Raw genomic sequence first — 27,891 nt, 5'->3', positions numbered from 1 at the left:
ACTGAGCGAGGCCAGGGATTAAACCCAAATCCTCATGGAGGCTATGTCGGGTTCTTAATCTGCTGAGCTACAATGGGAACTCCTTGTTTGTTTTTTCTTTTTAGAGCTGCACTTGTGGCATATGGAAGTTCCCAGGCTAGGAAACGAATTGGAGCTGCTGCTTCAGGCCTACACCACAGCCACAGTAGCACCGGATCTGAGCTGCATCTGTGACCTATCAATTTTATTGATTTCTTTTTTCAAAGAACCAGCTTTTGCTTTTGTTGTTTTTCCCTATTGATTTCCTGTATTCAATATAATTAATTTTGGCTCCGATTTTTTATTATTTCTTTTTTTTCTGCTTAATTTGTATATAATTTGCTCTTTTTGTTCTTATTTCCTAAAGTGGAAGTTTCGATTATTAATTTAACTTATTTATTTATTTATTTATTTTTGCTTTTTAAGGCCACACCTGTGGCATATGAAGGTTCCCAGGCTAGGAGTTCAATCAGAGCTATAGCTGCCAGCCTACGCCACAGCCACAGCAACGTGGGATCCGAGCTTCATTGGTGACCTACACCATAGCTCACGGCAATAGATTATTTCTTTATTTTTTTTGGCTTTTGTCTTTTTTGTTGTTGTTGTTGTTGTTGTTGCTATTTCTTGGGCCGCTCCCGCGGCATATGGAGGTTCCCAGGCTAGGGGTCGAATCGGAGCTGTAGCCACCGGCCTACGCCAGAGCCACAGCAACGCGGGATCTGAGCCGTGTCTGCAACCTACACCACAGCTCACGGCAACGCCGGATCGTTAACCCGGATCGTTAACCCACTGAGCAAGGGCAGGGACCGAACCCGCAACCTCATGGTTCCTAGTCGGATTCGTTAACCACTGCGCCACGACGGGAACTCCAGATTATTAACTTAGTTCTTTCTTGTTTTCTGATACTTTACGCAATTGATGATATAAATTCCCCTTTGAGTAATGGTTTGGCTACATCCTACAAATTTGTTTTCATTTATTTCAAAATATTAAAAAATTTATCTTGAAATTTCTTCTTTGGCTCATATGTTATTTAGAAGTGTGCTGGAGTTCCCGTCGTGGCGCAGTGGTTAACGAATCCGACTAGGAACCATGAGGTTGCGGCTTCGATCCCTGCCCTTGCTCAGTGGGTTAAGGATCCAGCGTTGCCGTGAGCTGTGGTGTAGGTTGCAGACACGGCTCAGATCCCGCGTTGCTGTGGCTCTGGCGTAGGCCGGTGGCTACAGCTCCGATTCGACCCCTAGCCTGGGAACCTCCATATGCTGGGGCAGCAGCCCAAGAAATAGCAAAAAAGACCAAAAAAAAAAAGTGTGCTGCTTGATCTCCAAGTATTTTGGGATTTTCCAGCTGTCTTTCTGTTGTTGACTTCTAGTTTAATTCCATTGTGCTCTGAGAGTAGCCGTTATATGATTTCTAATCCTTCAGAGGTGTTAAAGTGTGCTTAATGGCCCAGAGTGTGGTGTATCTTGGTGACTGTTCCATGTGAGTGCGAGAAGAGTGTGCCTAATCTGCTGTTGCTGGATGTGGTCTATAGATGTCAATTATAAACAGTTTATTCACAGTGCTGTTGAGTTCAACCATGTCCTTACTGATTTTCTGCCTGCTCAATCTGGCCACTTTTAATAGAGAGGTATTAAAGTCTCCAAATATAATAGTGGAGTCATCTATTTCTCCTTGCAGATCTATCAGTTTCGCCTCATGTATTTTGGCACTCTGCTGTTAGGCCCATGCACATTAAGGATTGTTATGTCTTTTTTATTAAGTAATGCCCCTTTTATCCCTGACAGCTTTCCTTCCTCCAAAGTTGGCTCTGTATGAAATGAATATATCTATCCACACATTCCTTTTTGCTTTTTTTTCTTTTCTTTTCTTTTTTTTGGTCTTTTTGCCTTTTCTAGGGCTGCACCCACAGCATATGGAGGTTCCCAGGCTAGGGGTCGAATCGGAGCTGTAGCCACCAAGCCTACACCAGAGCCACAGCAGCGCTGGATATGAGCCGCATCTGCAACCTACACCACAGCTCCCGGATCCTTAACCCACTGAGCAAAGGCAGGGATCGAAGCCGCAACCTCATGGTTCCTAGTCGGATTTGTTAACCACTGTGCCAGGACGGGAACTCCCCCACGTTCCTTTTTTCTTTCCCTTTTCCTTTTCTTTCTTTCTTTCTCTTACTTTCTTCCTTCCTTCCTTTCTTTTTCTTTTCACCATGCCCATGGCATGTGGAATTTCTGGGACCAGGGATCAAACCTGTGCCACAGCAGCGAACCAGGCTGCTGCAGTGACGACACTGAATCCTTAACCTGCTGCACCACAAAAGAACTATGATCCTCACTTTTTTTTTGGTTAGTGTTAGCATGGTATATCTTTCTCCATTCCTTTGTTGTGAATCTATATGTGTTCGTATATTTAAAGTGGGTTTCTTATAGATGATATAAAATTTGTTCTCAGTCTTTGATCCACTCTGACAATCTTTGTCTTTTTTTTTTTTTTTTTTTTTTTTTTTTTTTAATCTTCTTAGGGCCTCATCCAAGGCATATGGAAATTCCCAGGCTAGGGGTCCAACGGGAGCTGTAGCTGCAGGCCTACACCGCAGCCACAGCAACCCCAAATCTGAGCCATGTCTTCAAACTACACTACAACTCATGGCAACGCTGGATCCTTAACCCACTGAGAGTGAGGCCAGGGACTGAACCTGTGTCTTTGTGGGTACTAGTCGGGTTCGTTACCACTGAGCTACTACAGGAACTCCCAATCTTTGTCTTTTATTTATTTTATTTTTTTTAATTAGTGAATTTTATTACATTTATAGTTCTACAATGATCATCACAACCCAATTTTATAGCATTTCAATCTCTGTCTTTTAATTGGTGTATTTAGGAGTTCCCGTCATGGCTCAGTGGTTAATGAATCAGACTAGGAACCATGAGGTTGCAGGTTCGATCCCTGACCTCGCTCAGTGGGTTAAGGATCTGGCGTGGCCATGAGCTGTGCTGTAGGTCGCAGTCACAGCCTGGATCCTGCATTGCTGTGGCTCTGGTGTAGGCCTGCAGCTGTAGCTCCGATTAGACCCCTAGCCTGGGAACCTCCATATGCCGAGGGTGAGACCCTAGAAAAGGCAAAAAGACCAAAAAAAAAAAAAAAAATTTAGTGGTTGAAGGTGATTATTGATATAGTTGCATTCTTATCTACCATATTTATAACTGTTTTAAATCTGTTGCCCTCATTCTTTGTTGCTATTTTTTTCTGCCTTTTACTTTATTTTTTTGTCTTTTGTGTTTGTTTTTTGGTGGTGTTTTTTGGTTTTGTTTTGTTTTTGTTTTTTTTGCCTGCACCCACAGCAGGCAGAAGTTACTAGGCCAGGGATTGAACTTGCGCCCATAACAGTGACCTGAGCCACAGTAGCAAGAAAGCCAGATTCCCAACCATTAGGCCACGAGGGAACTCCATGTCTTTTGTGGTTTTAAGCGAGTATTTTTGATTATTTATTTTTGGCTACAGAGTACAGTGGATTGGTGAGGGATCTCAGTTCCTGGCCCAGGGATTGAACCCCGGGCCACAGTGGTGGAAGCATGGAATGCTAACCACTAGACCACCAGGCAACTCCCTTAAGCAAGCATTTTATTTTATTTTTTAAATTTTTTATTATTTTTTTTTCATGGCTGCACCTGCCACCTATGGAAGTTCCCAGACTAGGGTTGAATAGGACCTGCAGCTGCCAGCCTATGCCACAGCCACAACAATGCTGGATCCAAGCTGCATCTGCGACCTATGCTGCAGCTTGTGGCAGGGCCAGATCTTTAACCCACTGAGCGAGGCCAGGGATTGAACCGCAGCCTCATGGACACTGTGTCGGGGTTTTTTTTATGGTTGAGTCACAACGGGAACACCAAGCAAATATTTTATATGAATTCATTTTCTTTCCCTTCTTAGTGTATCATTTTACTTCCCCCCCTGTTTTTTAGTGGTTGCCCTAGAGTTTGCAATACATTTACAACTAAGCCAAGTCCTCTTTCAAATAACACTGTCATTTCGTGAATTGTGCCAGTACTTTATAATAACAATATATTCATAATTCCGCCATCTTCCTGTCCCTTATATATTCCTGTCATTTATGTCCCTGATACGTAGACATACGTATACACATATAAGCATTCACAGTTAAGTACATTGTTGCGTTTATTATTTTGAACAAACTGTTTATCTGTTAGATCATTTAAGAGTGAGAAAAATAGGAGTTCTCCTTGTGGCTCAATGGTTAACGAACCTGGCTAGGATCCATGAGGATGCAAGGTCAATACCTGGCCTCACTCAGTGGGTTCAGGATCTGGCATCGTGGTGAAGCTGTGGTGTAGGTCGAAGATGCTGCTTGGATCAGGCGTTGCTGTGACTTTGGTGTACCTAGGCTGGCAGCTACAGCTCTGATTAGACCCCTAGTCTGGGAACCTCCATATGCCATGAGTGAGGCCCTAAAAAGACCAAAAAAAAAAAAAAAAAGAGTAAGAAAAATAAATATGGAGTTCCTGTCGTGGCACAGTGTGTAACAAATCCGACTAGGAATCATGAGGTTGCAGGTTCGATCCCTGGCCTTGCTCAGTGGGTTAAGGATCCAGCGTTGCCATGAGCTGTGATCTCAGTTGCAGACGCGGCTCAGACCCTGTGTTGCTGGGGCTCTGGCGTAGGCCGGTGGCTACTACTCCGATTAGACCCCTAGCTTGGGAACCTCCATATGCCGAGAAATGCTGAGAGTGGCCCAAGAAATGGCAAAAAGACAAAAAAAAAAGAAAAAAAGAAAAAAGAAAAATAAACGTTTTGCTTTTGCATTCACTTATTCTTCTCTAGGACTCTTCCTTTCTTTATACAAAGCATTCTCTCTGGTCCACCTTGGAATAAAGTCAGCTGGGTGCTCTCTGCCTGTCCCCCTCCGGCCAAGTGCCCAGACCATGGCTGATGCCTCCTGCTTCTGCTTATTTGCAGCTTCCTCCTTCCCTCCTGTCATCTGGCTTTGGGCCCAGGTGCCCGGGGAAGAAACAATTTTCTGAGGTCGCCATGTGGCCCGCCAACCCAGCAGGCTTTCTACCACGTGACTTAACTTGGTTGAGCAAATTTCACCGCTTTATCTTCAGGTTATTTCTCTGTTTTCCACTTTCCAGACTCTTATTCTCTCAAGACAGTCCCCCTCTCATCACTGGGCCAGCTCTTACTTTCCCCTTAGGAGTCAGAGCAAATATCTCCAGGAAACCTTGCCCAAGCCCAGCCCTGCTCTACTCCCGCCACTCCCTGCAGAATGTTCATCACTCCTGTTGAACGCCTGACTCCCAAGCTGACTGCAGGTCCTGTAAGACTTGGAGCTGTGTCCACCTGCCTTGGCTATTCATCTGACCAAATGATATGAAAAGACTATTCACACAAGAGGACATTTATTTATTTATTTATTTTTTGTCTTTTTGCCTTTTCTAGGGCCGCACCTGGTGGCATATGGAGGTTCCCAGGCTAGGGGTCGAATCAGAGCTATAGCCGCCGGCCTACACCACAGCCACAGCAACGCAGGATCCAAGCCGCGTCTTCGACCTACACCACAGCTCACGGCAATACCAGATCCTTAACCCACTGAGCGAGGCCAGGGATCGAACCCGCCTCCTCATGGATGCTAGTCAGGTTTGTTCACTGTTGAGCCATGATGGGAAAGGAAATCTTAAAGGGTAATTGCCGAATGCAGAGATGCTCCGACTCTTTAGCGATCAGACGACTCCAAATAAAACAACGAGATAACACCTTGATCAGAGTAGGAAAAACCAGACAGCCTGATAAAATCAATCATATGGGAATATAGGAACCTCCTGCTCTGTCTGTGGGCGTGTGAACTGGTACAGACGTTGCAGAGAAAAATACGACTGTGCTTAGTCAAATGGGGACAGCTTTATTTATACCCTACGACCTAGCAAGTCCACTCCTGGCTTCTACATATGTAACCTAGAGAGATTTTCCCTGGATCCATAAGAGGACAAAGCTATGGCTGTGCACTGCAGCCCTGCTTGTGGGAGGGGGGGTTGGCTGTAATCGGATGGTCCTCCCTGGGAGAGCAGAGAGGCCGAAATGGGGGAAGTCCTCACGGAGCATCCTACGGCAGTTAAAGCGAATCGGTGCCCACAGAACAACCTGGCTGGGTCTTAAAACCATGGTGATGGGTGAAAAGGGGACCAACAGAGAAAGGCCTAGAACTCAATGATGATAATGTCTAGAAACACACACACACACACACACCAAACCAACTGAAAAGAGACATTCGGAGACATTTGGTTGTGGTCTGTATTTTAGCTATTACTGCTAATTTTGTTGGGTGTGAAGATGGCTCTGCAGTTGGGTAAGAAAATGTTCATTTTGGGGGGCATGCATAGCTGAAAAATGCAGGGGCGAAATGGCGTGATGTATAGAATCTACCTTCAGCTATTTAGTTCAGCAGAAGGAAAAAGAGAAAGATGAAACAAATGTGTCTTAAGTGAAGATTTAAGCAAGATTTTAAGGCAAGATCTTGATAAGTTTTGAGTCTGGGAGATCAGTATGTGGGAGTTTGTTGCACTATTGTCTCTACTTTGGTGTGTGTATCATCAATATTTCTTTTTCTTTTTTAAGGGCCTCATGTACAACATATGGCAATTCCCAGGTTAGGGGGCAAATCAGAGTTTTAGCTGCAGGCCTACACTACAGCCACAGCAATACAGGATCCGAGCCATGTCTGTGACATACACTGTAGCTCCACCTACCCTGCAGGGGATCCTTAACCCACTGAGCGAGGCCGGGGATCAAACCCACATCTTCACGGATCCTAGGATCCTAGTCAAGTTCCTTAACTGCTGAGCCACGAAGGGAACTCCGGGTCGTCATTTTCTTCATGGCCACACCCACGGCATATGGAGGTTCCTGGGCCAGGGATTGAACTCTCGCCCCTACAGCAACCGGAGCAGCTGAAATCAGATCCCTAACCCACTGTGCCACAGCAGGAACTCCTCAGCCTCATTATTTGAAAGGCCTGTCTAATGGTCCATTATATTGACGGTGGGTAATTGACTGTAATTTCCTCACCCTCTCCTGTTTCTGAATATTTGGGCTCTTTCTAGTTTTTTTGCTTCCATAGGGAGTCCCACAAAGACTCTTTCCAGGTCTGGAGTTTTTGGATTCTGTCGACTTACTCCCTTCCCAGGGGTGGGGTTGCTTTGTGTTCACACGAAAAGGGTGGACCTCAGATGGCAGTTAATTCACCCCGAGGTAGTTTTCCTGAGAGGAAGTGCGGCTGTGGGGGGCAGGGCGGCTGTGCGGAGAGGGGGCAGGAAACGGAGGGGAGCGAGGTCCCGGGCCAGGCAGGGAGTTGCATTCTGATCGACTTTCGCCGTCTGCACTTGCCCGAGGGCGGCCCTAGGGGCTCCAGGTAGGGAACGGGCCCGGGCAAGCCCTGGGGATTGGGACAACGCTGTGGGACAGAAGCTGCCGTGGGTGGGAGGTGCATGGCTGGGACCACCACCCCGGCCCCAGGTCGCTCTTTGGCCCTTTGGCGGCCGCCCTGGCCGGCCTGGCTGGGGTCAGCTGGGGATGGGCAGCATAGAAACACAGCCAGAGCAGGGAGCCCGCCAGGCAGGCGGACCTCGCTTTGGAAGGTGGGGGGGGAGGGGTCAGGTCCTCGCATCTTTCTCTCCAGGGCTGGGTGACACCAGCCCCAGCAGCCCCCCCAGAATCGCTGCAAGGGGCTGGGGCTGCGGCTGGGGCTGGGGCGAGCCTTCCAGAGGCTCATCCCCGGGCGGGTGGAAGCTGCTTAAGAGATGCTGCTCCTGCGTGAGCCAAGGCAAACTGCATTTTCTCTCTCATAATCCCCGTCAGGGGTGCTGCCCAGCTAAGGGGCTAAGGGGTCCAAAGGGACATGGGGTCCACTGTACAAGGGGCAAGGGGCAAGCCCTCCTCACTGCCCCTCCTCCACCTCCGTGAGTTTTGCTTTTTCATTTGTTTAAGTTTTATTGAAGTACAGTTAATACAGGGCTGTGATAATTTCTGCTGCACAACAAAGTGACTCAGTCATACATATACACATATCCATTCTCTCTGATTCTTTTCCCACATAGATTATCACAGGATACTGGGTAGAATTCTCTGGGCTATACAGCAGGTCCCCTTTGGCCAATCATTCCATATATCTCTTTTTTTTTGTCTTCTTAGGGCGCACCCGCGGCATGTGGAGGTTCCCAGGCTAGGGGTCTAATCGAAGTTATAGCCGCCAGCCACAGCCACAGCAACACAGGATCTGAGCTGCGTCTTTGACCTATACCACAGCTCACGGCCACACCGGATCCTTAACCCACTGAGCAAGGCCAGGGATCAAACCTGCAGCCTCATGGTTGGATTCGTTTCTGCTGCGCCACAACGGGAACTCCTGATGTTTGTCTTTCACCGTCTGACTAACTTCACTTAGGTTGATAGTTTCTGGGTCCGTCCATGTTGCTGCAAATGGGGTTATTTCTTTTTTATGGCTGAGTAATATTTCTTTGTATATATATACTACTACATCTTCTTTATCCACTCCGTTATAGATGGGCATTTAGGTTGCTTCCATGTCTTGGCTATTGTAAACAGTGCTGCAGTGAACATATGGGTGCATGCGTCTTTTCGAATTATGGTTTTCTCTGGATAGATGCCCAGGAGTGGTCATTCTACTTTTAGTTTTTTGAGGAACCTCCATACTGTTTTCCATGGTGGTTTTACCAATGTACATTCCCACCAACAGTGTAAGAGGGTTCCCTTTTCTCCACACCCTCTTCAGCATGTGTTATTTGTAGACATTTCGATGGTGGCCATTCTGGCTGGTGTAAGGTGGTACCTCACAGTAGTTTTGACTTGCATTTCTCTAATAATCAGTGACGTTAAACCTCCTTTCACGGGTCTTTTTGGCCATCTGTCTGTCTTCTTTGGAGAAATGTCTATTTAGATCTTTGGCTTTTTTTTTTTTTTTTTTTTTTTTTTTTTTTTGGTCTGCCCCTGTGGCATATGGAAGTTTCTAGGCTAGGTGTCAAATCGGAGCTGCAGCTGCCAGCCTACACCACAGCTACAACAACACCGGATCCTTAATGCACTGAGTGAGGCCAGGGATCGAACCCAGGTCCTCATAGATACTAGTCGGGTTCATTACCACCAAGCCACAATGGGAACTCCTGCCCATTTTTTGATTGGGTTGTTTGTTTTTCTGGTATTGAGCTGCAGGAGGTTGTTTGTATATTTTGGAGATTAATCCCTTGTTAATTGCTTCATTTACAATTATTTTCTCCCATTTTGAGGGTTGCTTTTTTTTTTTTTTTTTGCTTATAGTTTCCTTTGCAGTGCAAAAACTTTCATTCAAGTTTTTGTATAGTGGACACGGGGTCCCCTGTACAAGGGGCAAGAGCAAAGACCTCTTTACAGCTCCTCCCACCTCCATGGGTCTTGCTTCTTTTTTTTTTTTTTTGCTTTTTAGGGCTGCACCTGCAGCATATGGAAGTTTCCAGGCTAGGGGTTGAATTGGAGCCGCAGCTGCCAGCCTTTGCTATAGCCACAGCAACACAGGATCCGGGCCACATCTGTGACCTACACCACAGCTCACAGCAATGTCAGATCTTGAATCCACTGAGCAAGGCCAGGGATCAAACCTGTGTCCTCATGGATACTAGTGGGGTTCATAACCCCCTGAGCCACAATGGCAACTCTCGCGTCTTGCTTATTTTGGAGAGGAAGGATGTCTGGAGCATAAACATTGCTCTCCCACCCCCTCAGTGGGTGCTGGCCCTCTCTACCCTAGGGCTCAGGGCCACCAGCTCTGCCTCTCCCCCAACGCTGGTGCCATGCACTCCCCCAGCCTGGCCCTCCTTGCCCCGCTGCAGGACCACAGCCCTGCACCAGCTCCACACTGTACATTCTGTGTTCACGTGGTCTGGCCAAGACCCCTGGACCCCGGCTCTGAGAGGGGGATTCCGGCAAGGCACTCACTCCACCATAGACGCTTCTATTAGTAAAAACCTATTCCCAAGCATCAAGGGGAAGGGCCCTAGCAGACTGAGTGACTTGTTTTCCACTTTTCTTGGCCGTGTTCAAGGCGCAGAGGGTGGAAGGGGGTCCAGCATTCTAATCGAAATCACAATACCAGCAGCTAACTTTATTGAGCTCTTCTGCGGAGGTCTGAGACCAGGCTCTGTGCTGAGCCATCTCTTTGCAGGCACGTCTCCTTTAAGCCTTATAACAACCCTATGAAGTAGGTACCCTTACTGGTCCCAGTTTACAGATGGGGCATGAAACAGCAAAGGGGTGGGAGGTAGCCGTCAGCCCTCTCTCAACCTCCTTGCTTCTCTGTAACACCCTGATTTTCAGTGTTAACCATCTCTCGCCACTTCCAGTTCTTTCCACTCTTTTTATACTTTCTTTTTGTAAAAAAAATATATATATATATATATATATATATATATATATATAGATTTTATCCATATTCTGCAGACCCTAACTGTCTCTAACCCCAAGAGTTTGAATCTAGGATCTCTCCAAGATTTGTTTCAGGTGGGGCTGGGGACAGTGGGTCTCTAAGTGTGTGTGTGTGTGTGTGTGTGTGCGTATGCACGCGCGCGCATGTGCTGAAGTACAACAAAAGCTCTGAGAATACACAAGGTATAAATTACAAACCTCCCTCCCCTCCCCATCTTCTTCCTATATTCTCACCTTCCCCCCACCCCCCACCCAAATTCAGAACAGACTGTACATTGCCCCACCCCAACCCCAGGGCAAGGTCTTGTCTCAGGCACCTCTGTGCCCATGGGGTCCAGGGACTTTGGTAAGTGTTTGTGGGATGAATGAGAGCGTGGGGAAGGGGGGCAAGCATTTAGGAGTCCTGAGTCCCAGCCCTGATTCTGTCCTCGCCTGCACCTTGCCTGCACCTTGCCCTCACCCGGACACCTCCCTCTGGCCCAGAGAAGAGGGTCCCCAGTGGGAGCAGAGAGGTGGCGGGGGAGCCAGCAGGCACATCTCTAAGTGTGGAAAGGTGGGTGACTGAAGTAGACTTTTAGAGTTCAAATCCCAGCCATGTGGCTCAGGAGCTACATGGCCTTGGGCAGGCTTGAGGAAGAATCGAAGACTATTGTGTAATAGCTTTTTAGATTTTACAAAGCCCTTTTCTTTTCTTTTCTTTTCTTTTGTCTTTTTTGCCTTTTCTAAGGCCGCTCCCACGGCACATGGAGGTTCCCAGGCTAGCGGTCCAATTGGAGCTGTAGCCACCGGCCTATGCCAGAGCCACAGCAACGCAGGATCCAAGCCGCATCTGCAACCTACACCACAGCTCATGGCAACGCCGGATCCTTAACCCACTGAGCGAGGCCAGGGATCGAACCCCAAACCTCATGGTTCTTAGTCGGAGTCGTTAACCACTCTGCCATGACAGGAACTCCCAAAGCCCTTTCCTCACATTTATCTTTGGTCCTCAGAAACCATCCTGTAATGTGGGTATGTGATTATTGATATACCCATTTTACAGATGAGGAAGCAGAGGCTGGAGAGATCCAAGGACTTGCCCAAGGTCACACAGCAAATAGGAATTTGAATACCCACCCTTCCCCTAGCGCCCTCCCTCCACCCCCATCACTGCTCCTGTCTGTGCCATGAGGGCTCAGATCTAGGTCTTCTGGCGTGGGACCCCCCAAGTGGCAGTGTGGCCCCAGAAGGGACTGCACGGTAAATCCCCTGCTGTGGACCCCACTGGCCATTTCCTGCCAGAAAAGCCAGCCTACCCTTCACGGAAGGTTTCTTAGACACCCCTTCCTTCCCCCTAACCCATGGCCCCCGGACCTCAGCTGCTTCCCCCGGAGGGACCTGGGAGTCCAGGAGGTGCCCATGAGCCTCTGCTTTTCCTGGGAGAGTGGGCCCGTGGAACGGTGGAGGGGGCGCCGGGGCCCGGGCCCCCCCTCACACAGGCATGTGCACCTCGTCATATTCATCCCGACCGTGCTCCTCGTCTAAGTTGGGCTTCGCATCATCAGCATCCAGCTGGGGGGAGGGGAGAAAAGAGCCGTGAGCAGCCCAGGGCCGGGGGCGCCCTCCCCGCAGCGCGGAGGCACCGCTGCAGTCAGGAGAGCCTGCCTCTCTTTGAACCTCGGACACGTCCCATCCTGTCCCTGCAGCCCCTGGGGTTGGTCTTTACGAGGGCTTTCCCCAGGAGGGAATCCGGTGGAGGAGGAGGGCAGCCCCCTTCACCCGGGCGGTGACCACCTGTGTCACGCCGTGGACGAATGCTCCCAGAGGAGCGGCTGTCCAGAATGGCTGGGACCGCAGGACGTGGGACACGGCCTGTGAGCCTCTGCGCCCTCTCCCCAACTCTGTCCCCATTCCTCTCTTTCCAGATGAGTCAGCCTGAGGCACAGAGACACGAAGCCTCCTGCTCCAGGTCGCACGTGAGGAAGTGGCAGTGCTGGGATGGGAACACAGGCTGCAGACCCAGACCTGAATCAGGATGCTCTTCTGGCTTCCTTAGTTCCCAGCCCCACCGAGGACCCCTCCCTGTCCCCAGCCTGGGGGGTGGGGGCGGGGGGGGGCAGCCACTCACACATTGGAGCTCCAGTTTCCTGAAGATGAGTGGCAGCAGGAAGAGGCGGAGGGGCACCGTGAGGATGAGGACGAAGGGCAGGGCCAGCGAGGTGGATGGGAAGAACTTCACCGTCCACAGCACCACGAGGCAGATGATCTGGGTGAGCGTGTACAGGTGCATGCGCCAGGTTCTCACCTGCAGGCAGAGGCGGGGGTCATCACCTGCCCTGCCCGGGCACCCAGCACCCCCCACCCCACCCTGGCCAGGGCAGCTGGAAGGGCTCTGTACCCGCTTGGCATAGGGTATATCCGGGTGGTACTTGGACGGCTTGAACAGAAGCAAGATGCGGTCAAAGAGCTGGATGCCACTGAGTGACGTGACCCCCATGTAGAGGAAGATGCCAAACAGCACAGCCAGGGGGATGTGGGACAGGATGGGCCCCATGAGGATGGACAGGCCTGTGGGGAGAAGCACGCACTCAGCCCCAGCTGCCCCAGAGGGTCGGCACCAGCAGGGCTGGGGAATGAAATCACAGGTACCATGTGGAACCCTTGCTTCCTTGCTCCCTTCCTTTGTCTTTTTTAGGACGGCACCTGCAGCATATGGAAGTTCCTAGGATGGGGGTCACATTGGACCTGTAGCTGCCGGCCTACACCATAGCCACAGCCACACCAGATCCAAGCCACATCTGTGACCTATACCGCAGCTCACAGCAACGCGGGATCCGTAACCCTCTGAGCGAGGCCAGGGATCGAACCCACGTCAGGATACTAGTGGGGTTTGTTACCACTGAGCTACAACAGGAACTCCATACGGAACCCTTTCTATGGATCCTCTGTAATAGGTATTGCTCCCATTTTACAGATGAGGAAACAGAGAGGTGAGGCAACTTACCTAAGGCCACACAGCTAGTAAGCAGCCGAACAGGCAGTCAGACTCCTGCCCGCCTGACTTCAATGCCTGACTCCTTTAACCTAGGGGACCACAGAGGTCAGAGAAGCCCACCTTTCCCTTTACCCTGGTCCAGAATGCCCCATCACTCGCCACCTGCCCAAATCCTAGCTCTCCTCCAGCTAACTTCAACTTCACCTCCTTCAAGAAACTTCCCTGGACTTTCCATCGTACTCGAGCCCAGTTCAGGTTATACCCCGAGCACTGCCCTTCGTGTCAGTCACAGAGCAGTTGAACTACAGAGACCGCAGGCATCGCATGAACTCTCTAACGGTGCAGATGGGAAACTCGAGGCCCAGAGACAGGGAAGGATAACTAGTTCGTAGCGGGACAGGCCTGAAACCCACAGTTCGCTGAACTGCTGGAGAAGCTCTTGAATACAGGGTTTTGTCTAAAGAAGGTTCCAGCTGGAGTTCCTGTCTTGGCGCAGTGGTTGGCGAACCCGACTAGCATCCATGAGGACACGGGTTCGATTTCTGGCCTTGATCAGTGGGTTAAAGATCTGGCATTGCCGTGAGGTGTGGTGTAGGTCGCAGACGTGGCTCAGATCCGACGTTGCTATGGCTGTGGTGTAGGCCAGCTGCTGTAGCTCCAATTAGACCCCTAGCCTGGGAACCTCCATATGTCTTGAGTGCGGCCCTAGAAAAGACACACACACAAAAAAGAAGGTTCCAGTAATGGAGACACCCCCCACCCCCTGTTGCTCAGAGGCCCAGCTCAGTGCCCTGGGTATTTCCTCCATAATTCTTTCATGTGAATAACTGACCCTGGGGCGGAGAGACCTGGCTGCAGTGTGGATAGGGCCGGAGGGGCCTTGACTCCTAACGGGCAAGGGCTGAGGCCCAGGGCAGGGCCAGAGGGTGGTGGAGAGTGTGGCCAGTCCTCACTCACCCACGAGCACAGCGACCAGGAGCCCGCTGATCCGCTGTTCCTTGACTTCCTGAATCTGGGAAGCAGCTCCTGGGATGCTGGACTTGCTCATGACCGTGAGGGCATTGGCGTGGGTGACAGAACGCACGGTGGTGGCACTGAGCCAGGGCAACCCAAAGATGGCGGCCACCCCACCCATGCCCATGATCAGCAGCAGGTCCAGGTGGAAGCCGGAGCCCTTGACCATCTTGCGCTCTGGTTTGCTGACGATCAGCCTGGGGGTGTGGGAGGTCAAGGGTTACCAGGGCTCTTCTTCGCCCCCACCCCCTTCGCTCCCTCTTTCCTTCCCCAGACTTGGGGCCCTTGATAATTTAGTTGATCCTTCTTTGCCCGTCGGTCTCGGAGTTCCTAGCTCCCCTCCCTCCTGCTCCACCAAGACCCTAAGAGAAGTGTCTTCAGACACACGCAGAACACCCACAAGGCAGATTGACTCTGCACCTAATGAGGCATAAGCTTCAGGGAACCTCCCGGGTACGGGCCCTTTCCAAGATCTAGCACCTAATTTTGTTTTGTCATTTATTTTATTTTACTTTATCTTATTATTATTATTAAGATAAAGTATGCGGCATATGGAAGTTCCCAGGCTAGGGGTTGAATCGGAGCTGCAACTGCCGCCCTCCACCACACCCATGGCCGCACCAGTTGCGAGCCTCGTCTGTGACCTACATCACAGCTCACCGCAAGGCCGGATCCTTAACCCCCTAAGTAGGTCTGGGGATCGAACCCGCATCCTCATGGAATTCGAGTTGAATTCGTTACTGCTGAGCTACAATGGGAACTCCCTGTTTGAGATTCCCTATGCTTTTTTTTTTTAAAAAAAAGGGCTCCCCGAATGATACCATCAGGTCCCACAAAACCCAGACCTGCGCTGCTCATCCATCACCACCAGCGCTCAGTCCGGTGTCTCTGCCTGCCGGGAGCCCATCTGTTTCTCTGCCCGCGCCCCTCCCAGTCCCTGCCCCGCCCTGGCTCTTACGTGGTGATCTGGGTCTCTAGGAAGATGAGGATGAAGACCAGCATGGCAGGCAGGACGGACGCAAACATCATCCAGATGGGAAATGAGCCACCCTGGCCCAGCGGGTGGATGAGCCAGCCTCGGGCAGAGGAGTTGGATACAGTGAAGCCTGAAGGCACGCTGAGTTTCTGTGGGAGGGGGATGCTGGTGAGAACACCTGGGGTGGGGGGTAGGGACAGGGGGAGCCAAGGTCCTGGGCCCTTGGGAACTTATATTGGGCATCTGCTTTGTACTTAGTCCCTGCCCAAAGCCCTTTACAAACATCTCACTCCCTACTTTAGAGATGAGGGAACAGGATCAGAGAAGTTATGCAGCCGGCTCTGCATCACACAGCTATTTGGCGGCAAAACTGAGATTCATTCTCAGATCAGCCTGGCTCCAAAGAAGATTCTTTCCTACCGCCTTGGATTAAGGCGTCAAAAGGGACAGCCTGACCCAGACCCTTGCTTCAGCCAGGCTGAAGGAAGAACAGGGGGCTCCTGGGGGAGGCAGAGATGGAGTAGGGGTAGTTCTAACTGGCTTCAGGTTTGAAAGGCAGTTTGGGGACGAAACGGTGCGGAAGGCATGAAATAAGGGGAGGGGGGGGAAGGCCACCTGTGTGTAGGTCTCCTCAATGAAGACATCCACCAAGACCATGATCAGGATGGAAATGGGAACCCCAAAGTCCCCGATGACCCGTCGCAGCTGAGGGCAGGTGGAGGGACCAGTGGTCAGTACCCAGTTGCTCCCCGTTCCCCTCCCACTTTCCCCCATTCGTGACCCATCTTCACCCCAGGGGGTCCCTCCTCTCTTCCCAGGGGATCCCTTAACATCTAATGCCCTGTCCTGCACCTCAATGTATCTGCTTCCTCTCCTCTTCTCCCGGCCCAGCCCCACCCCTGGCCCCACAGTTTCTCCACCCTCCTGCAAGACCTGTCCTTCGCTCCCCACTGGGTTCTCAGCCTGCGCGTGCTGAGAAGGGGAGATGCACTTGTCTGCAGAGTAAAATCCTGGGTGATGAGGGGGCCATGGAGGCTTGGGGTTAGAAATGGGAATCTAGGGCAAGAAGGGGAGCTAATGGCCTTGGGAAAGCTGAGGGGAGTGCCTTGGCCTGGGAGAGGGTAGTGTAGGCAAGGGCAGGTGAGGAGGATGTACTGACCTTGCCAGGGAAGTAGGAGCTGTTCTTGAACTTGCGCAGCAGCATGGCTAAGAAGAAGGTGCCCGCCATGAGCACAAGAGAGAGGAGGGCTGTGTTGGGTTGGGACGGCCCTGCCGCAGAATAATCCTTCTTCAGTGGGTGCTCCTCGAAGATCTGCAGCAGAAAACCAAAGCATCTTGTTTCCTCCCGTTCATCCATCCGTCATCTATCTAGCCATTGCCCATCCATCACTATCTCTCCATTCGTCAACTCTCTCTCTATTCATCTTCCACCCACCCATCTGTCCAGCCAACATCATCTGTCCATCTTCTTCCTCAACTGATATGATAACAGAGAGGCAATGAGATTCTACAGCTTGGTTTTCAGGAGTGAGGACCAGGCTAGGCTTGGGTGAGGTAGGTCATGGAGGAAATGAGTGTGTATGTGTGTGTGCACGCGCACATGCTCGCCCATGGGCGTGTGAGTATCCAGGGCCTCATCTCATCCCATGCGAGCCGTAAGAAGTTGGAGGGCAGGAAACAAGTGCCAAGGAGGTTCCTAAAAAGACTCGGGCTCCGAAGACTTGGAAACAGAAAGTCCCACCAACCAGCAGAAGCAGGAGCAAATGTGCGCTGTCATCCTTCCTCCGTATCAGAGGCAGACACGGAGGTAGGCATGGTTTACGGCGACAGAGCTGAGCAGGCAGGTCATGCTCTCTGCAGGTTCTTGAGGGCAACTGCAGGAGAGGGAGGCGGGGACTTGGGAGCCTCCAGAAGCCCGCTATCCTGCCACGCCTGCAGCCTCCCACCTTCTCTCTCATATACATACGTGCCCGTTAGTTTCTCTGTGTGTGGTTGTACACATGGGCTGTGCTCGCAGAGGGGTCCTCTCACACTCAGTCACTCTGCACACTCATGGCAAGAATACTGGCGCACAGGAGTTCCCCCTGTGGCACAGTGGGTTAGGAATCCGACTACAGTGGCTCTAGGGTCACTGCAGAGGCTCCGCTTCGAGACCGGGCCCAGCACAGTTAAAGGATCCAGTGTCGCTGCAGCTGCAGCTTGGATTCAGCCCCTGGCCCGGGAACTTCCATGCGCCAAGGGTGCAGCCATAAAAGTACAACAAACAAACAAGAGACCACGGGCCCACAGACAGCAGAGGTCAACGCGTATGTGGTCGCAGTCACATGCCGTGGAAAGAGGGCCACACGAATGCTGTACAGACATGTGTGCAATGATACGCACAGTCGCCTCGCTTGTGCACAGTCACGTACACACACGCGGGCGCGAATGCTCGTCAGCACTGCCACGACCCTCACCTTGTACAGCTTTTTGAAGGTCTCGAAGATGAAGATGAGGGAGATGAGGAAGGAGAAGATCTCTTGGGTGTAGCGAGAGATGAAGCGGACCAGGAAGCTGCCCTCAAAGGCCACCACCAGCACCACCAGAAAGATGAGCCAGTAGCCAATCCACACACGGCCCACGATGTACTCCAGGCCGTTACTCTGGCAGAACTGCGGGGCGGTCAGAAGAAGCTGGAGTCAGATCACTGGGCCCGGGCAGCGTGTGTCAAGGGGGCGGGGCCGGGGGCCAGCTCAGGGTCACGGTGGGGCCAGAAGGGAGCTACCGAGTAGAAGGCTTCCTCAAACACGAGCAGGGGTCCTGAGAAGCCCACCACGAGCAGGGGCTGAGCCCCCAGCAGGGAGAAGACGATGCCCTGCGCTGACGTAGAGATGAGCAGCTCCGACACGCCCATCAGGTTCTGGGTCTTTTCTCCTGCAGGGAGAAGTGACAGTGCGAGCAAAGTCAAGACCATTCCCAGAGGCCCACAGAGCGTTTCAGGGAGAGGCTGAGGCAGGGTTCCAGGACGCCAGATCGGAGCAAAGTCAGGGCTGATGCGGAGGCCAGAGGGTCAGAGGCGAGGGTACGTGGGACCTGCAGAGGCACTGACCCAGGAGGCCGCCGAAGGTGATGGCAGGCGACAGGGCGGCAAAGTAGATGAAGATGATGGCAGATAGGACCTGGGGACTCAAGGCGTCTGTGATGTCACTCAAGTAGCGCGGGTAGCGGCGCCGGATGTCACGCACCAGGCCCCCGAAAAGCTTGCCCGTCCTCCTCAGAGGGTCGTCTTTGTCTTCTATGCCCCCATCCACGTCTGTAGTGAAGGACGGGACCATGGCCACAGGGGGCCGATGGGGAAGGTGGAGGGAGGGGGACTCGAGGCTGGGACTGTCTGATGGGAATGGGGCGGGCTGGGAGGCTGGGAGGCAAGACTGCGAGAGGGGACGCAGGGTATTTAATGGGAAGAGGGGAGGCAGGGGCTCATAGGCCTGTGTTGGGGTGTCTGAGGGTCTTGGGGCTCAGAAAGCCTTGGACTGGGCAGGGCAGGTACCTAGGCCCATGTAGAAGCTGGGTTCCTGCTTGGCAGGACTGGGGAGTTTGCGTCTTTTCAGCAGTGCCCTCTGCACAGGTATCAGGCTGAGCAGGTCCTTCTCCGAGTAGGTGTCTGAGGGCGGCAGCACCAGACTGCAGTCTAGGAAGCCCCCCAGAGAATGTACCAGCTCCTCCTTGCTCTGAGCCACGCGTGCCTCAGCGTGGAACACCTGGGGGTAGATGGGAAGGTCAGGGCCACTTGGACTTGCTCAACAAAAGGATCCAGGGGTCCACAGCCAGGGCCTCCGAGAACTAGAACCCTCTCACCCAGCTCCTGCCTGATAGGAACTTTTTCTTTTCCTCTGTTTCTTTTTTCTTCTTACTTTCTTTCTTTCTTCCTTCCTCCCTCCCTCTTTCTTTCTTTCTCTCTCTCTCTTCCTTCCTTCCTGTCTTTCTTTTTAGGGCCCTACCTGGGGCATATGGAAGTTCCCGAGCTAGGGGTTGAATTGGCGCTGTAGCCGCCCGCCTACACCACAGCTCACAGCAACGCCTGATCCTTAACCCACTGAGCAAGGCCAGGGATCGAACCTGCATCCTCATGGATACTAGTCCAATTCATTTCTGCTGAGCCACGACAAGAACTCCTGTTTCTTTTCTTTTCTTTTTTTGGCTTTTTGAGGGTCACACCGGCAGCACATGGAACTGCTTTTTTTTGCCCCCCCCACTACAAAAGGATTTTGGGGAGGCAGAAAGAACTAAAGCAAAGCAGGTGGCTTATAGAAGACCAGATGAAACTAAAGTAGACCAGCCCAGACCTAACCAGACAGAACCAGGGCAGAGTGGGCCAGCCTAGACCAGGCCGGATCAGACAGGGCCAGGCCACACTACACGGGCCAGGACTCCCCAGGATAGAAGCAGCCAGATTGGGCTGAATGGGGCCAGACTTGCGAAGTTAAAGGAACCAGGCCGGAGAGGGGGCCCCAGCGGCTAGCTGGCCCTCCGCTCCCCCCGCCCTGGCCCACCCCTACCCACCTTCTCTGACAGGAGGGTGGCAGCAGCCCGGCCCAGCTGATTGTAGTCAATATGAGGGTCCTCCGGTCCCAGCAGCACCATGAGGAAGCGCAGAGGCACTGCCAGCGCCTCTGTCTCCTCTGGCTTCTGCTCCATCTCCTGCTCCGTCTCCTGCTCCATCTCCATGGGCTCCTTTAGCCGCACGAAGCCCAGCACCGGCCGCTCCAGGAAGGAGACTTGGCCTGTTGGGGGCAACCGATGGAGGGGGTCAGGCCAGGCTGAAGGGGGCGCTGCTGGGGTCCCGGCTTAGGGGGAGGCAGGCTGAGCCAGGGCGGGAGGCCGAAGCGGGGGATGTGTGGGCTGGAGGATAGAGGCGCTGGCCACTTACCCACCAGCACCAGCGTGTCCAGGTTCTCAGGGCTCTTCCCCAGGATTTCAGATGAGTGGCCTTCCATGCTCCCCTCTCCCTGTTGGAAGGAGGGTGATAAGGGGACTCCTCCAGCCACTCTGGACCTGGGACACCTGAGTCTCTTGACCCCCTCCTCCCCTACCTCCTCTCCCCCCTTTTTTTTGAAGGGCCAAACCCGAGGCACATGGAGGTTCCCAGACTAAGGGTCAAATCGGAGCTGTAGCTGCCGACCTGCACCACAGCCACAGCCACACCAGATCTGAACCACAACTCACGGCAACGCTGGATCCTTAACCCACTGAGCAAGGCCAGGGATCGAACCCCTGTTCTCATGGATACTAGTTGGAGTCATTACCACTGAGCCACCATGGGAACTCCCTCCCCTGCTTTCTGAACCATATCAGGTTGGGGACCTGCCAGCTCTCCTCCGCCACCCCTGGGACAGCCTCACCTGTTCACAAAAGAGCTCTACTTCCAGCGAAGGCTGCTGTGGGAGCAGAGGCTGCGAAGGGCCCGCAGGTGTCAAGAGCGCAGGCTTCATCTCCCCCAGGACCTCTATATCTCTGGCGTGGCTGCAGGACACACAGTGGACATGGGCTGAGTAGGCTGCTCTGGCTGGGCGACCAGCAGAGTGGAGATCGGTGGTGTGAAGGACCCCATGGGACGTGCGGGTGACCAGCCTAGGGAGGCCCAGGGACAGCAGGAGAAGCAGCCTCCTCTGAAGGCTGGTGTGGATGGCAGGGAGTGGCCTCTGGAATGACTAGTGGAGCCAGAAGAATCAATGGAGGGAAGGGCCTTGAGAGTCGGCCCTCCTGGGGACCAGTGGCCCCCAAATCCGAGCCTGGAGACATGGCCACCGCTCAAGAGGCGTCCCAAGCAGGAGCCACTGTGGAAGAAAAGTGGGCCCCAGCCTGGTGGGGGAGGGAGCGCCTGGACCCCCAGGGAGAGCTTGGGGCAGGTGGGCTGGGATCAGGGCCCCGTGGGTGAGGAGCCCAGGGTCTGGCAGGCAGAGGCACCTGTGTTTGAGCAGCAGGGTCCGGAGCAGGGGCTCTCGGTGTTCAGGCCGGATCTGCCCCTCGAAGATAAACCTGTCCAGCAGCTGCACGACCACCCCGGGCAGGGATTTCTCTGGCAGGTCCAGGAGGACAGTACCTGCAGGCAGTGGAGGGGTGAGCTAGCTGGTTGGCTGGCCCTGGCCCTCCTCTCACAGAGGGACCCGGCGGGACTCACTCACCCTTGGTGAAGGCTTTCTGCAGCTCTAACAGGTTCCAGAAGGTGAGGTAAGACAGGTGTGGGCGGCCCCAGGTCCCATCCTTCCCCAGGTTCTCCTCCAGCCGCACCCACCGCGCTCTCTCCATCCACTGCATCTCCTGGTTCTTTTCATCCATCACCAGTTCCCGCAGCTCCACACCAATCTGCAGCTGCTCAGGTAACTGTGGCCCCACAGGCCTGAATTAGTCCCTCAGGCCCAGGGCAGGGCCTTGGAGAGACTGGAAGCCCAGGGCATGGTCAGCACTCGGCAGGCTCTGAGAGATGTCTGCCAGGGGCTGGGGTCCTCTGAGCTCAGAAGGGACCCTCAGGAGCTATAGCCTGAAGGTGTGGAGTGAGATGTGACAGGTGGGGAGATGCTTGTGGGGACTGTTGATCTGGCCCCTGCCTCAGGCTCTGTTCCCCAACTTCCAGGCCCCTCACCCCATTTCAGAGGCACCTGAAAACCTCTGGGCCGAAAGGGGTGCTAGAGCGGGCATGGAGGAGAAAGAAGCGGGAAACTTTTGGGGTCACCAGGTCTGTCTCTTGCCTCCAAGACTGTCCCGCGGGCTCAGCATGCCTTTGGGTTTCCTTGGGGTCGGGTGGACACTCCCAGGGGCCTAGCTGAGGGCAGACCCAATTTCCTAACCAGCTGGACAGTCTGGTGACCAGCGAGGACATGGAGGGGGGCTGGGGGAAGGGGCGCTGGGCTGAGAAGAGCATGCATTTAATTCTGTACTTCCCCAGGGAGCACCTAACAGCCCAGCCAGGGCCAGTGGATCTGGGGGTTCAGACCTCCAACAGGCAGTTTATCTCTGTCCAGGGAGCTCCCCCATCCATGGAAGGGGTATTCAATGTTTGCCCCTCAAAGGGAGGTGCCCTCTTTTTTTTTTAGGGCTGCACCTGAAGCATATGGAGATTCCCAGGCTAGGAGCTGAATTGGAGCTATGGCCACCAGCCTACGCCACAGCCACAGCAACAAGGGATCCGAGCTACACCTGCAACCTACACCACAGCTCACAGCAGCACCAGATCCTTAACCCACTGAGCGAGGCCAGGGATCGAACCTCCCAGCCTCATGGATCTTAGTCAGGTTCCTAACCGCTGAGCCACGTAGGGAACTCCAGGAGGTGCCCTCTTCAAACTTCCCAGGCTGCCCATTCCTCCTCTGCCCGTTTTGGGGGGGTGTCCCCTATCCTGAAGCTGTATCCATCTCCCCCCTCCTCCCTCCCCCTGGTAACATGGGGGGTACCAAGGGCAGCACAGGAAAGGGAATCGGGGGCTCACCTTATGGGTGTCTAGGTGCCGCGATGCAGTGTGGTAGTCGGTGGCCGTTGGCTCAGTGAGCTGAGCTGAAAACCCCAAGGCTGGTTAGCACCGCCCCTAGACGATCCCCCCAAGACCCCCCTGTGCCACCTGCCGCGAGCCTCTCTCCTTCCCGTTGCCCCTGGCCGGGACCCTGGTGCCCCCACCCTACCCCTGCTGCTCAATGGGTCGTGGCTTCCACCTGTTTTTGGACCAGCCTGGCACTGTCACTCCCCGTCTGAGCACTGTGGGGGACCCCAGGGCTCAAGGTGACCCCCTTGGGAGGGTCATCTCCAAGCGGGTTGGGGAGTCTGAATGGCAACTCTCAGGATTTTCCCAGGGTCTCCTCTGCTCCCGCTCCCTTCTGGGACCAGATTCCTTCCTTCTTCCCACCTGCCTAGATAATCCCACCAGCCAGGTAGCTTCTTGCTGCCTCCACGGGGAGCTCCGGGTGCCCGGGTGGGGTGGGCTCTTATATTGCCCCCGCACCCCCAGCCCTCACTTCCCGGAGGGGCCTCTTATCTCCAGTGCCAATTGCTGGCACTTAAGTCCTGTTGACAGTAAACAGGGCCCCTCCTGGGGCTCCCCACCCGGGACCTTGGACGGACCCGGGAAGGTTTCCTGATCGCTCTCAGCTCTGAGGGTCCTTCTGGCTCCCCATTTCTCAGGACCGCTAGACCCCCATACAGAATGGATGTTGCCAGAACAGGCCCAGTGCCTGGCCTGGAAGTTGGCCCTGGATGGGCACGGGTGGCACATGGGCTCATGCCCTTGTCCCGGAATCTAAGGGGCACAGGGACGGGTGACTGGTCCTTTCCCCCCCACACCTCCAGTCACCCTCTGTGATCATTTCAAACAAAACTCTGTTTATCTGTCAATCAGCCAGGATTGTGGGAGAACTGGCCCCGGGGCTGGGCCGGTGGGGCGTGGGGAGAAGGGGAGGACAAGGTCCCCACCGTTGCTGGGCTGGGGCTCGGCAGCTCAGCCCAGCAAGCCAGGGAGACAAGGCTCACCTTCTGGGTCCTCCTCCCTGATCGTGGGGGGAGCTTGGTCTTCATAGTCCTGCACCCCTAAATTCTCCTCCAGCCTCTCTTCATTATCCTGTGAGAAGTCGCCGTCAGGCTGTGAGGGGCTGGGCAGGCCCCCATGAAGGTAGGAGTCCAGGGCTGGGCTCCCAGAGCCTCTGGGTAGGAGCCCTGCAGATGCCACCAAAAACTCACCTGGAAGTCCCCCATGGCGCTGTGCTGACTGTTCAGTTGTCTGCAGTGATCTGAGCCCCCAGCATAACCCGCACTGCGGGTCCCTGCAAGGCGAAGGCACAGGCTGAGTGAGGAACAGGGCAACCGAGGTCTCCCCTTCCACCCGCCTGGGGGGGCTGCATGGGAGTGAAGCAGATCCCAGGTGCTGGAGACCATCGGGTCAGAGGAAGGAAGGGTGAGTGAGGGGTTGGAGGAAAGGGCTGGATTTGTACATGGGAAGCGGGGTGTGCAGGGGTCGGGGGAGAGGAAATTTGGGTGGCACAAGCCTAAGGTGTTGGGGAGGATTGGGGGGTGTTCTTCAAATCCGATTCCTTTCTCCATCCACCAGTCCTCACCCAGTTTCCTTTTCTGCCCATGCTCAGGAATCAGCCAGCTCCAGGAGCATGACGGGTCTCTTCTTCAGGGAGCTTAGCTGAGAGTCTCCATAAAATACTCTCTTCTCCCAGAAACGGCTGCTTGGGGCTGGGCATGGGGCTGCAGTATCCATCCCTCACTCCATCTCTCTTGCTCTCCTACCATCTATTCCATTGGCCTCCTTACCAAGCCCTTTCCTGCCCCAGGGCCTTTGCACGTGTTGTCCACATCCCATTTGCCTCTCTCCCCACCATAGTCCTCCCTACATTTCAGCTCACATGCCACCTCTTCAGATTCCCTTCCTGACCATTCTTTTTTTTTTTTTTTTTCCTGACCATTCTAATTTCACTACCCCAATCTCATTTTTGGTTTCTTGATTCATTTGTGTGTATATGGTCAGCTGATGCCTCTAGAAGGGAAGCCACATGGGCGCTGAGATCCTGCACATCTCAATCCCCAAAGGATCCCCCACTCCTAGCGGAATGGTTGCCACATATTAGGCGCTTGATAAATACTTGTTGGAAGAATGTAAGAACAGCTCCCCCTTGCAGGCTTGGGGCTCTGAGACTGGGAAGGTGGGGGCACTGGGGCCCAGACAGGAGATGGTGGGACCCTGTGCCAGCATTTTCTCAGTTGTATTTCTTTTTCTTTTTTCTTTTTACAGTCTCACCTGCGGCATATGGAAGTTCCTGGGCTAGGGGTCCAATTGGGTTCCCAGCGGCAGGCCTACATCGCAGCCACAGCAATGCAGGATCAGAGCTGCATTTGCGACCTACGCTGCAGCTTGTGGCAATGCTGGATCCTTAACCCACCGAGCAAGGCCAGGGATCGAACTCGCATCCTCATGGAGACTATGTCAGGTTCTTATCCCGCTGAGCCATAATGGGAACTCCTTTGCTCCCATCTTTATTCTCTTTCTTCCTTCTCTGGCCTCATGGCTACCTGGGCCTCAGCTCCCTAGCAGCCTCCATGGCGTCCAGTTAGATGCTCAACATCCCCCCAGGGGCTGGGACTGTGGTCTCAGTTTCCCAGCTGAGAGGGGAGAGGGTCAGAGGGGCCTCCGGAACCAGAGAACTCAGACTTCCAGGCTGCCTCTATGCCACTGACCAGCAGCTCCCAGCCTCTCTCTAGGGCTCAGTCACCCCATCTGTACAATGGGAGGCCTCCCCACTGGGGTTCTGAGACCTCAATGAGAGAGAATAGAGGTAGCTCACGCTCCGCAGGGGCCTCAGAGGGTGCCCCCATGAGCCAGACTGCTGCCACCACCAGGCCCCGCCACCCTCCAGCTGCAGGCCTTGCTCTGCTGGCACTGATAAGAGTCGGGACCCTGACGGCTGCCCCGTGTCTGGAAGTGCCCCAAACACCTGGCCAGCCCACCAGCCAGGGCCAGGCAGATAAGGGCGAGTGGGACACCTTGGAGCCCAGGAGGTGGAGCACAGCTGGCAGAAGCTGAGAGGGGGGAGGTGACCAGATGACAGAGAGGGCTCCCTGGCGGCATAGCACTGCCTTTGTGTAATCGCCCCCATGCCACACATAGCTGTGCTGCCCTATCGCGTATAATCCCCAGACCACTCCATGACGTGGGTGATATCATCGGCCTCACTTTACAGATGAGAAAGCTGAGGTTCCGTGAGGTTTGGTGTTTCGGTTTCCTTGCATGTAGGTATCAGAGGCAGGATTAAACCCTGGCCTATCTGGCTCCAGCTGCTCCCCTAACCATTGCGCTAAGTGGCCTCACAGAAGAGAAAATAGTTATTAGCTGGTTTAGTACCAGCAACGAAGAGCATGGAGTCTGCCGTCAGGCTGCCCGAGTTCAAATCCCAGCCCCAACACTGTGTAACCTCAGGCAGGTGACTCCACCTCTCTGAGCCTCAGTTTTCTCATCTGTGAAATGGGGTAATCATGATGACGCCTGCCTCAGGGACGTGTTGTAGCGTTAAGTAAGTTCCTAGGGAGGAAGCACCTAGCACAGTCCCTGGCACATAAAGAGCTCTAGGTAAATGTTTGCTGCCATTATCACTGCAACTGGGCTGCTGGGGATCAAGGTCAGACTTGCTTCCTTCAACCCCCTCTGATTTTTCTTCACCTCCCATGGAATCAGCCTAACCTTTTTTTTTTTTTTTTTTTTTCCTTTTTTTAGGGCTGCACCTGCAGTATGTGAAGTTCCCAGGCTAGGGGTTGAATTGGAGCTGCAGCTGCCGGCTACACTAGAGCCACAGCAACACCAGATCCGAGCTGCCGCTGCAAGCTATGCTGCAGCTCATGGCAACGCCAGATCCTTAACCCACTGAGTGAGGCCAGGGATCGAACCTGCATCCTCATGGATATCGGTCGGGTTTGTAACCCACTGAGCCACATCGGGAGCTCCCTCAGCCTAACCACTTTGAGATCCTCAGATGGTGGGGGACTCCTCCTGCCCCTCCCAACACTCTCTAGGGTGGGGACGGCGCCAGGTCTCCCTGGTAGACTCCTTGGTAAGTGTCTCGAATGAGAAGAAGTGTCAGCTGATAACTTTCCTCATGGGGGGAGATGGGGTGGCCTGGGGATCCCCACACATGGAGGAAAGAAGGGGCTGGGGGGTGAGACCTGTGTCTGTGCGGCCACACCTGGCCACAGCTGGAAGGGAATCAGATTTGTACCCCCCTCACCACCCGACACACACTCACACACCAGCTCACACACCTCTGCTGCCACGTGCCAGGCCTTCTTTCCTAACACCTGCTGCCCGGCTCTTCCCAGCTGCAGGTGCCCACGGGCCTGTGCCCTTAGGGGTAGCAGCCCACACAGTAACATCCTCATCCCACCCACCGGCACCCCTCTCTGAGGCCCAGCACCCATACCCACTTGGGCACAGTTTTGGGTGGGCACCTACAGACACCCTCCAGACCGGTGCCTCGGGACCACCCTTGCCCCTCCCTGCCCTGCTCACCTGCTCGAGAGCTTTGGGGTCCCTCGGTGACCTCCTGCAGCCGCCGGTGGCCTCTGTGACCAGCTGAGCTCACGCCCGCTCTAACAGCGCCGGGTTCCTGCTTGTGCGCCCCGGGGACAGTTCCCAAACCCCTGACTCATGCCCCCGCCCCCTAATCTGCCCGCCCCACGGGCCCTGGGAGCCCCTTTCACCCCCCCTGTGCTGCTCCCACTGGGTGCCCGGTAAACAGAGTTATCTCTCACTCACATCTGGACAGCTGTGAGTCTGGCCCACCCTACCCCACCCCACCCCAGCTGGCCAGCCCCAAGGCCTCCCAAGGCCCTCCTGGCCCCTGCGATGCTCCTGGGTCTTCCTTCGTGGACTAACATGTGAAGGCTGGGCTCTTGGAGCTCCCTGCTT

General features: G+C 53.9%; 1 protein-coding gene and 1 long non-coding RNA gene across 3 annotated transcripts; one reads left to right on the top strand and one right to left on the bottom strand.

The window, feature by feature from the left end:
* Positions 7,356-12,806, top strand: LOC110255996. Its single transcript, XR_002337096.1, has 2 exons — positions 7,356-7,441; positions 12,408-12,806. It is a non-coding gene; the product is annotated as an uncharacterized LOC110255996 (long non-coding RNA).
* SLC4A1 (solute carrier family 4 member 1 (Diego blood group)) lies at positions 10,163-27,616 on the bottom strand. Of its 2 annotated transcripts, XM_005668756.3 has the most exons (20): positions 27,493-27,616; positions 24,171-24,253; positions 23,964-24,051; positions 22,933-22,997; positions 21,632-21,830; positions 21,414-21,549; positions 20,849-20,969; positions 20,377-20,455; positions 20,010-20,230; positions 18,997-19,207; positions 18,556-18,759; positions 18,232-18,380; positions 17,924-18,118; positions 16,627-16,779; positions 16,083-16,172; positions 15,450-15,616; positions 14,435-14,688; positions 12,881-13,050; positions 12,611-12,787; positions 10,163-12,054 (listed from the first exon to the last, which is right to left on the bottom strand). In XM_005668756.3, exons 2-20 carry the CDS (start codon positions 24,183-24,185, stop codon positions 11,974-11,976), a joined length of 2,775 nt encoding a protein of 924 aa, XP_005668813.2. In that variant the 5' UTR covers positions 24,186-24,253; positions 27,493-27,616; the 3' UTR covers positions 10,163-11,973. The 2 variants fall into 2 exon arrangements, with proteins under 2 accessions (XP_005668813.2, XP_020922529.1); XM_021066870.1 differs by lacking the exons at positions 23,964-24,051; positions 24,171-24,253; positions 27,493-27,616 and adding an exon at positions 23,344-23,452 and having other exon boundaries at positions 11,233-12,054.

This window comes from Sus scrofa, chromosome 12 (assembly GCF_000003025.6).
Source record: "Sus scrofa isolate TJ Tabasco breed Duroc chromosome 12, Sscrofa11.1, whole genome shotgun sequence".
Lineage (NCBI taxonomy): Eukaryota > Metazoa > Chordata > Mammalia > Artiodactyla > Suidae > Sus > Sus scrofa.
Note: the sequence above shows the minus strand (reverse complement) of the source record. Positions and strands in the feature narration are given on the sequence as shown.

What these genes read in the sequence shown, in the direction of transcription:
- SLC4A1 (XM_005668756.3), bottom strand. An exon ending in TAGAGCTCTTTTGTGAACAG is followed by an intron (nt 20,456 to 20,848) that starts GTGAGGCTGTCC and finishes TCCTTCCAACAG; the next exon opens with GGAGAGGGGAGCATGGAAGG. An exon ending in CCTTCAAAAAGCTGTACAAG is followed by an intron (nt 16,780 to 17,923) that starts GTGAGGGTCGTG and finishes TTTCTGCTGCAG; the next exon opens with ATCTTCGAGGAGCACCCACT.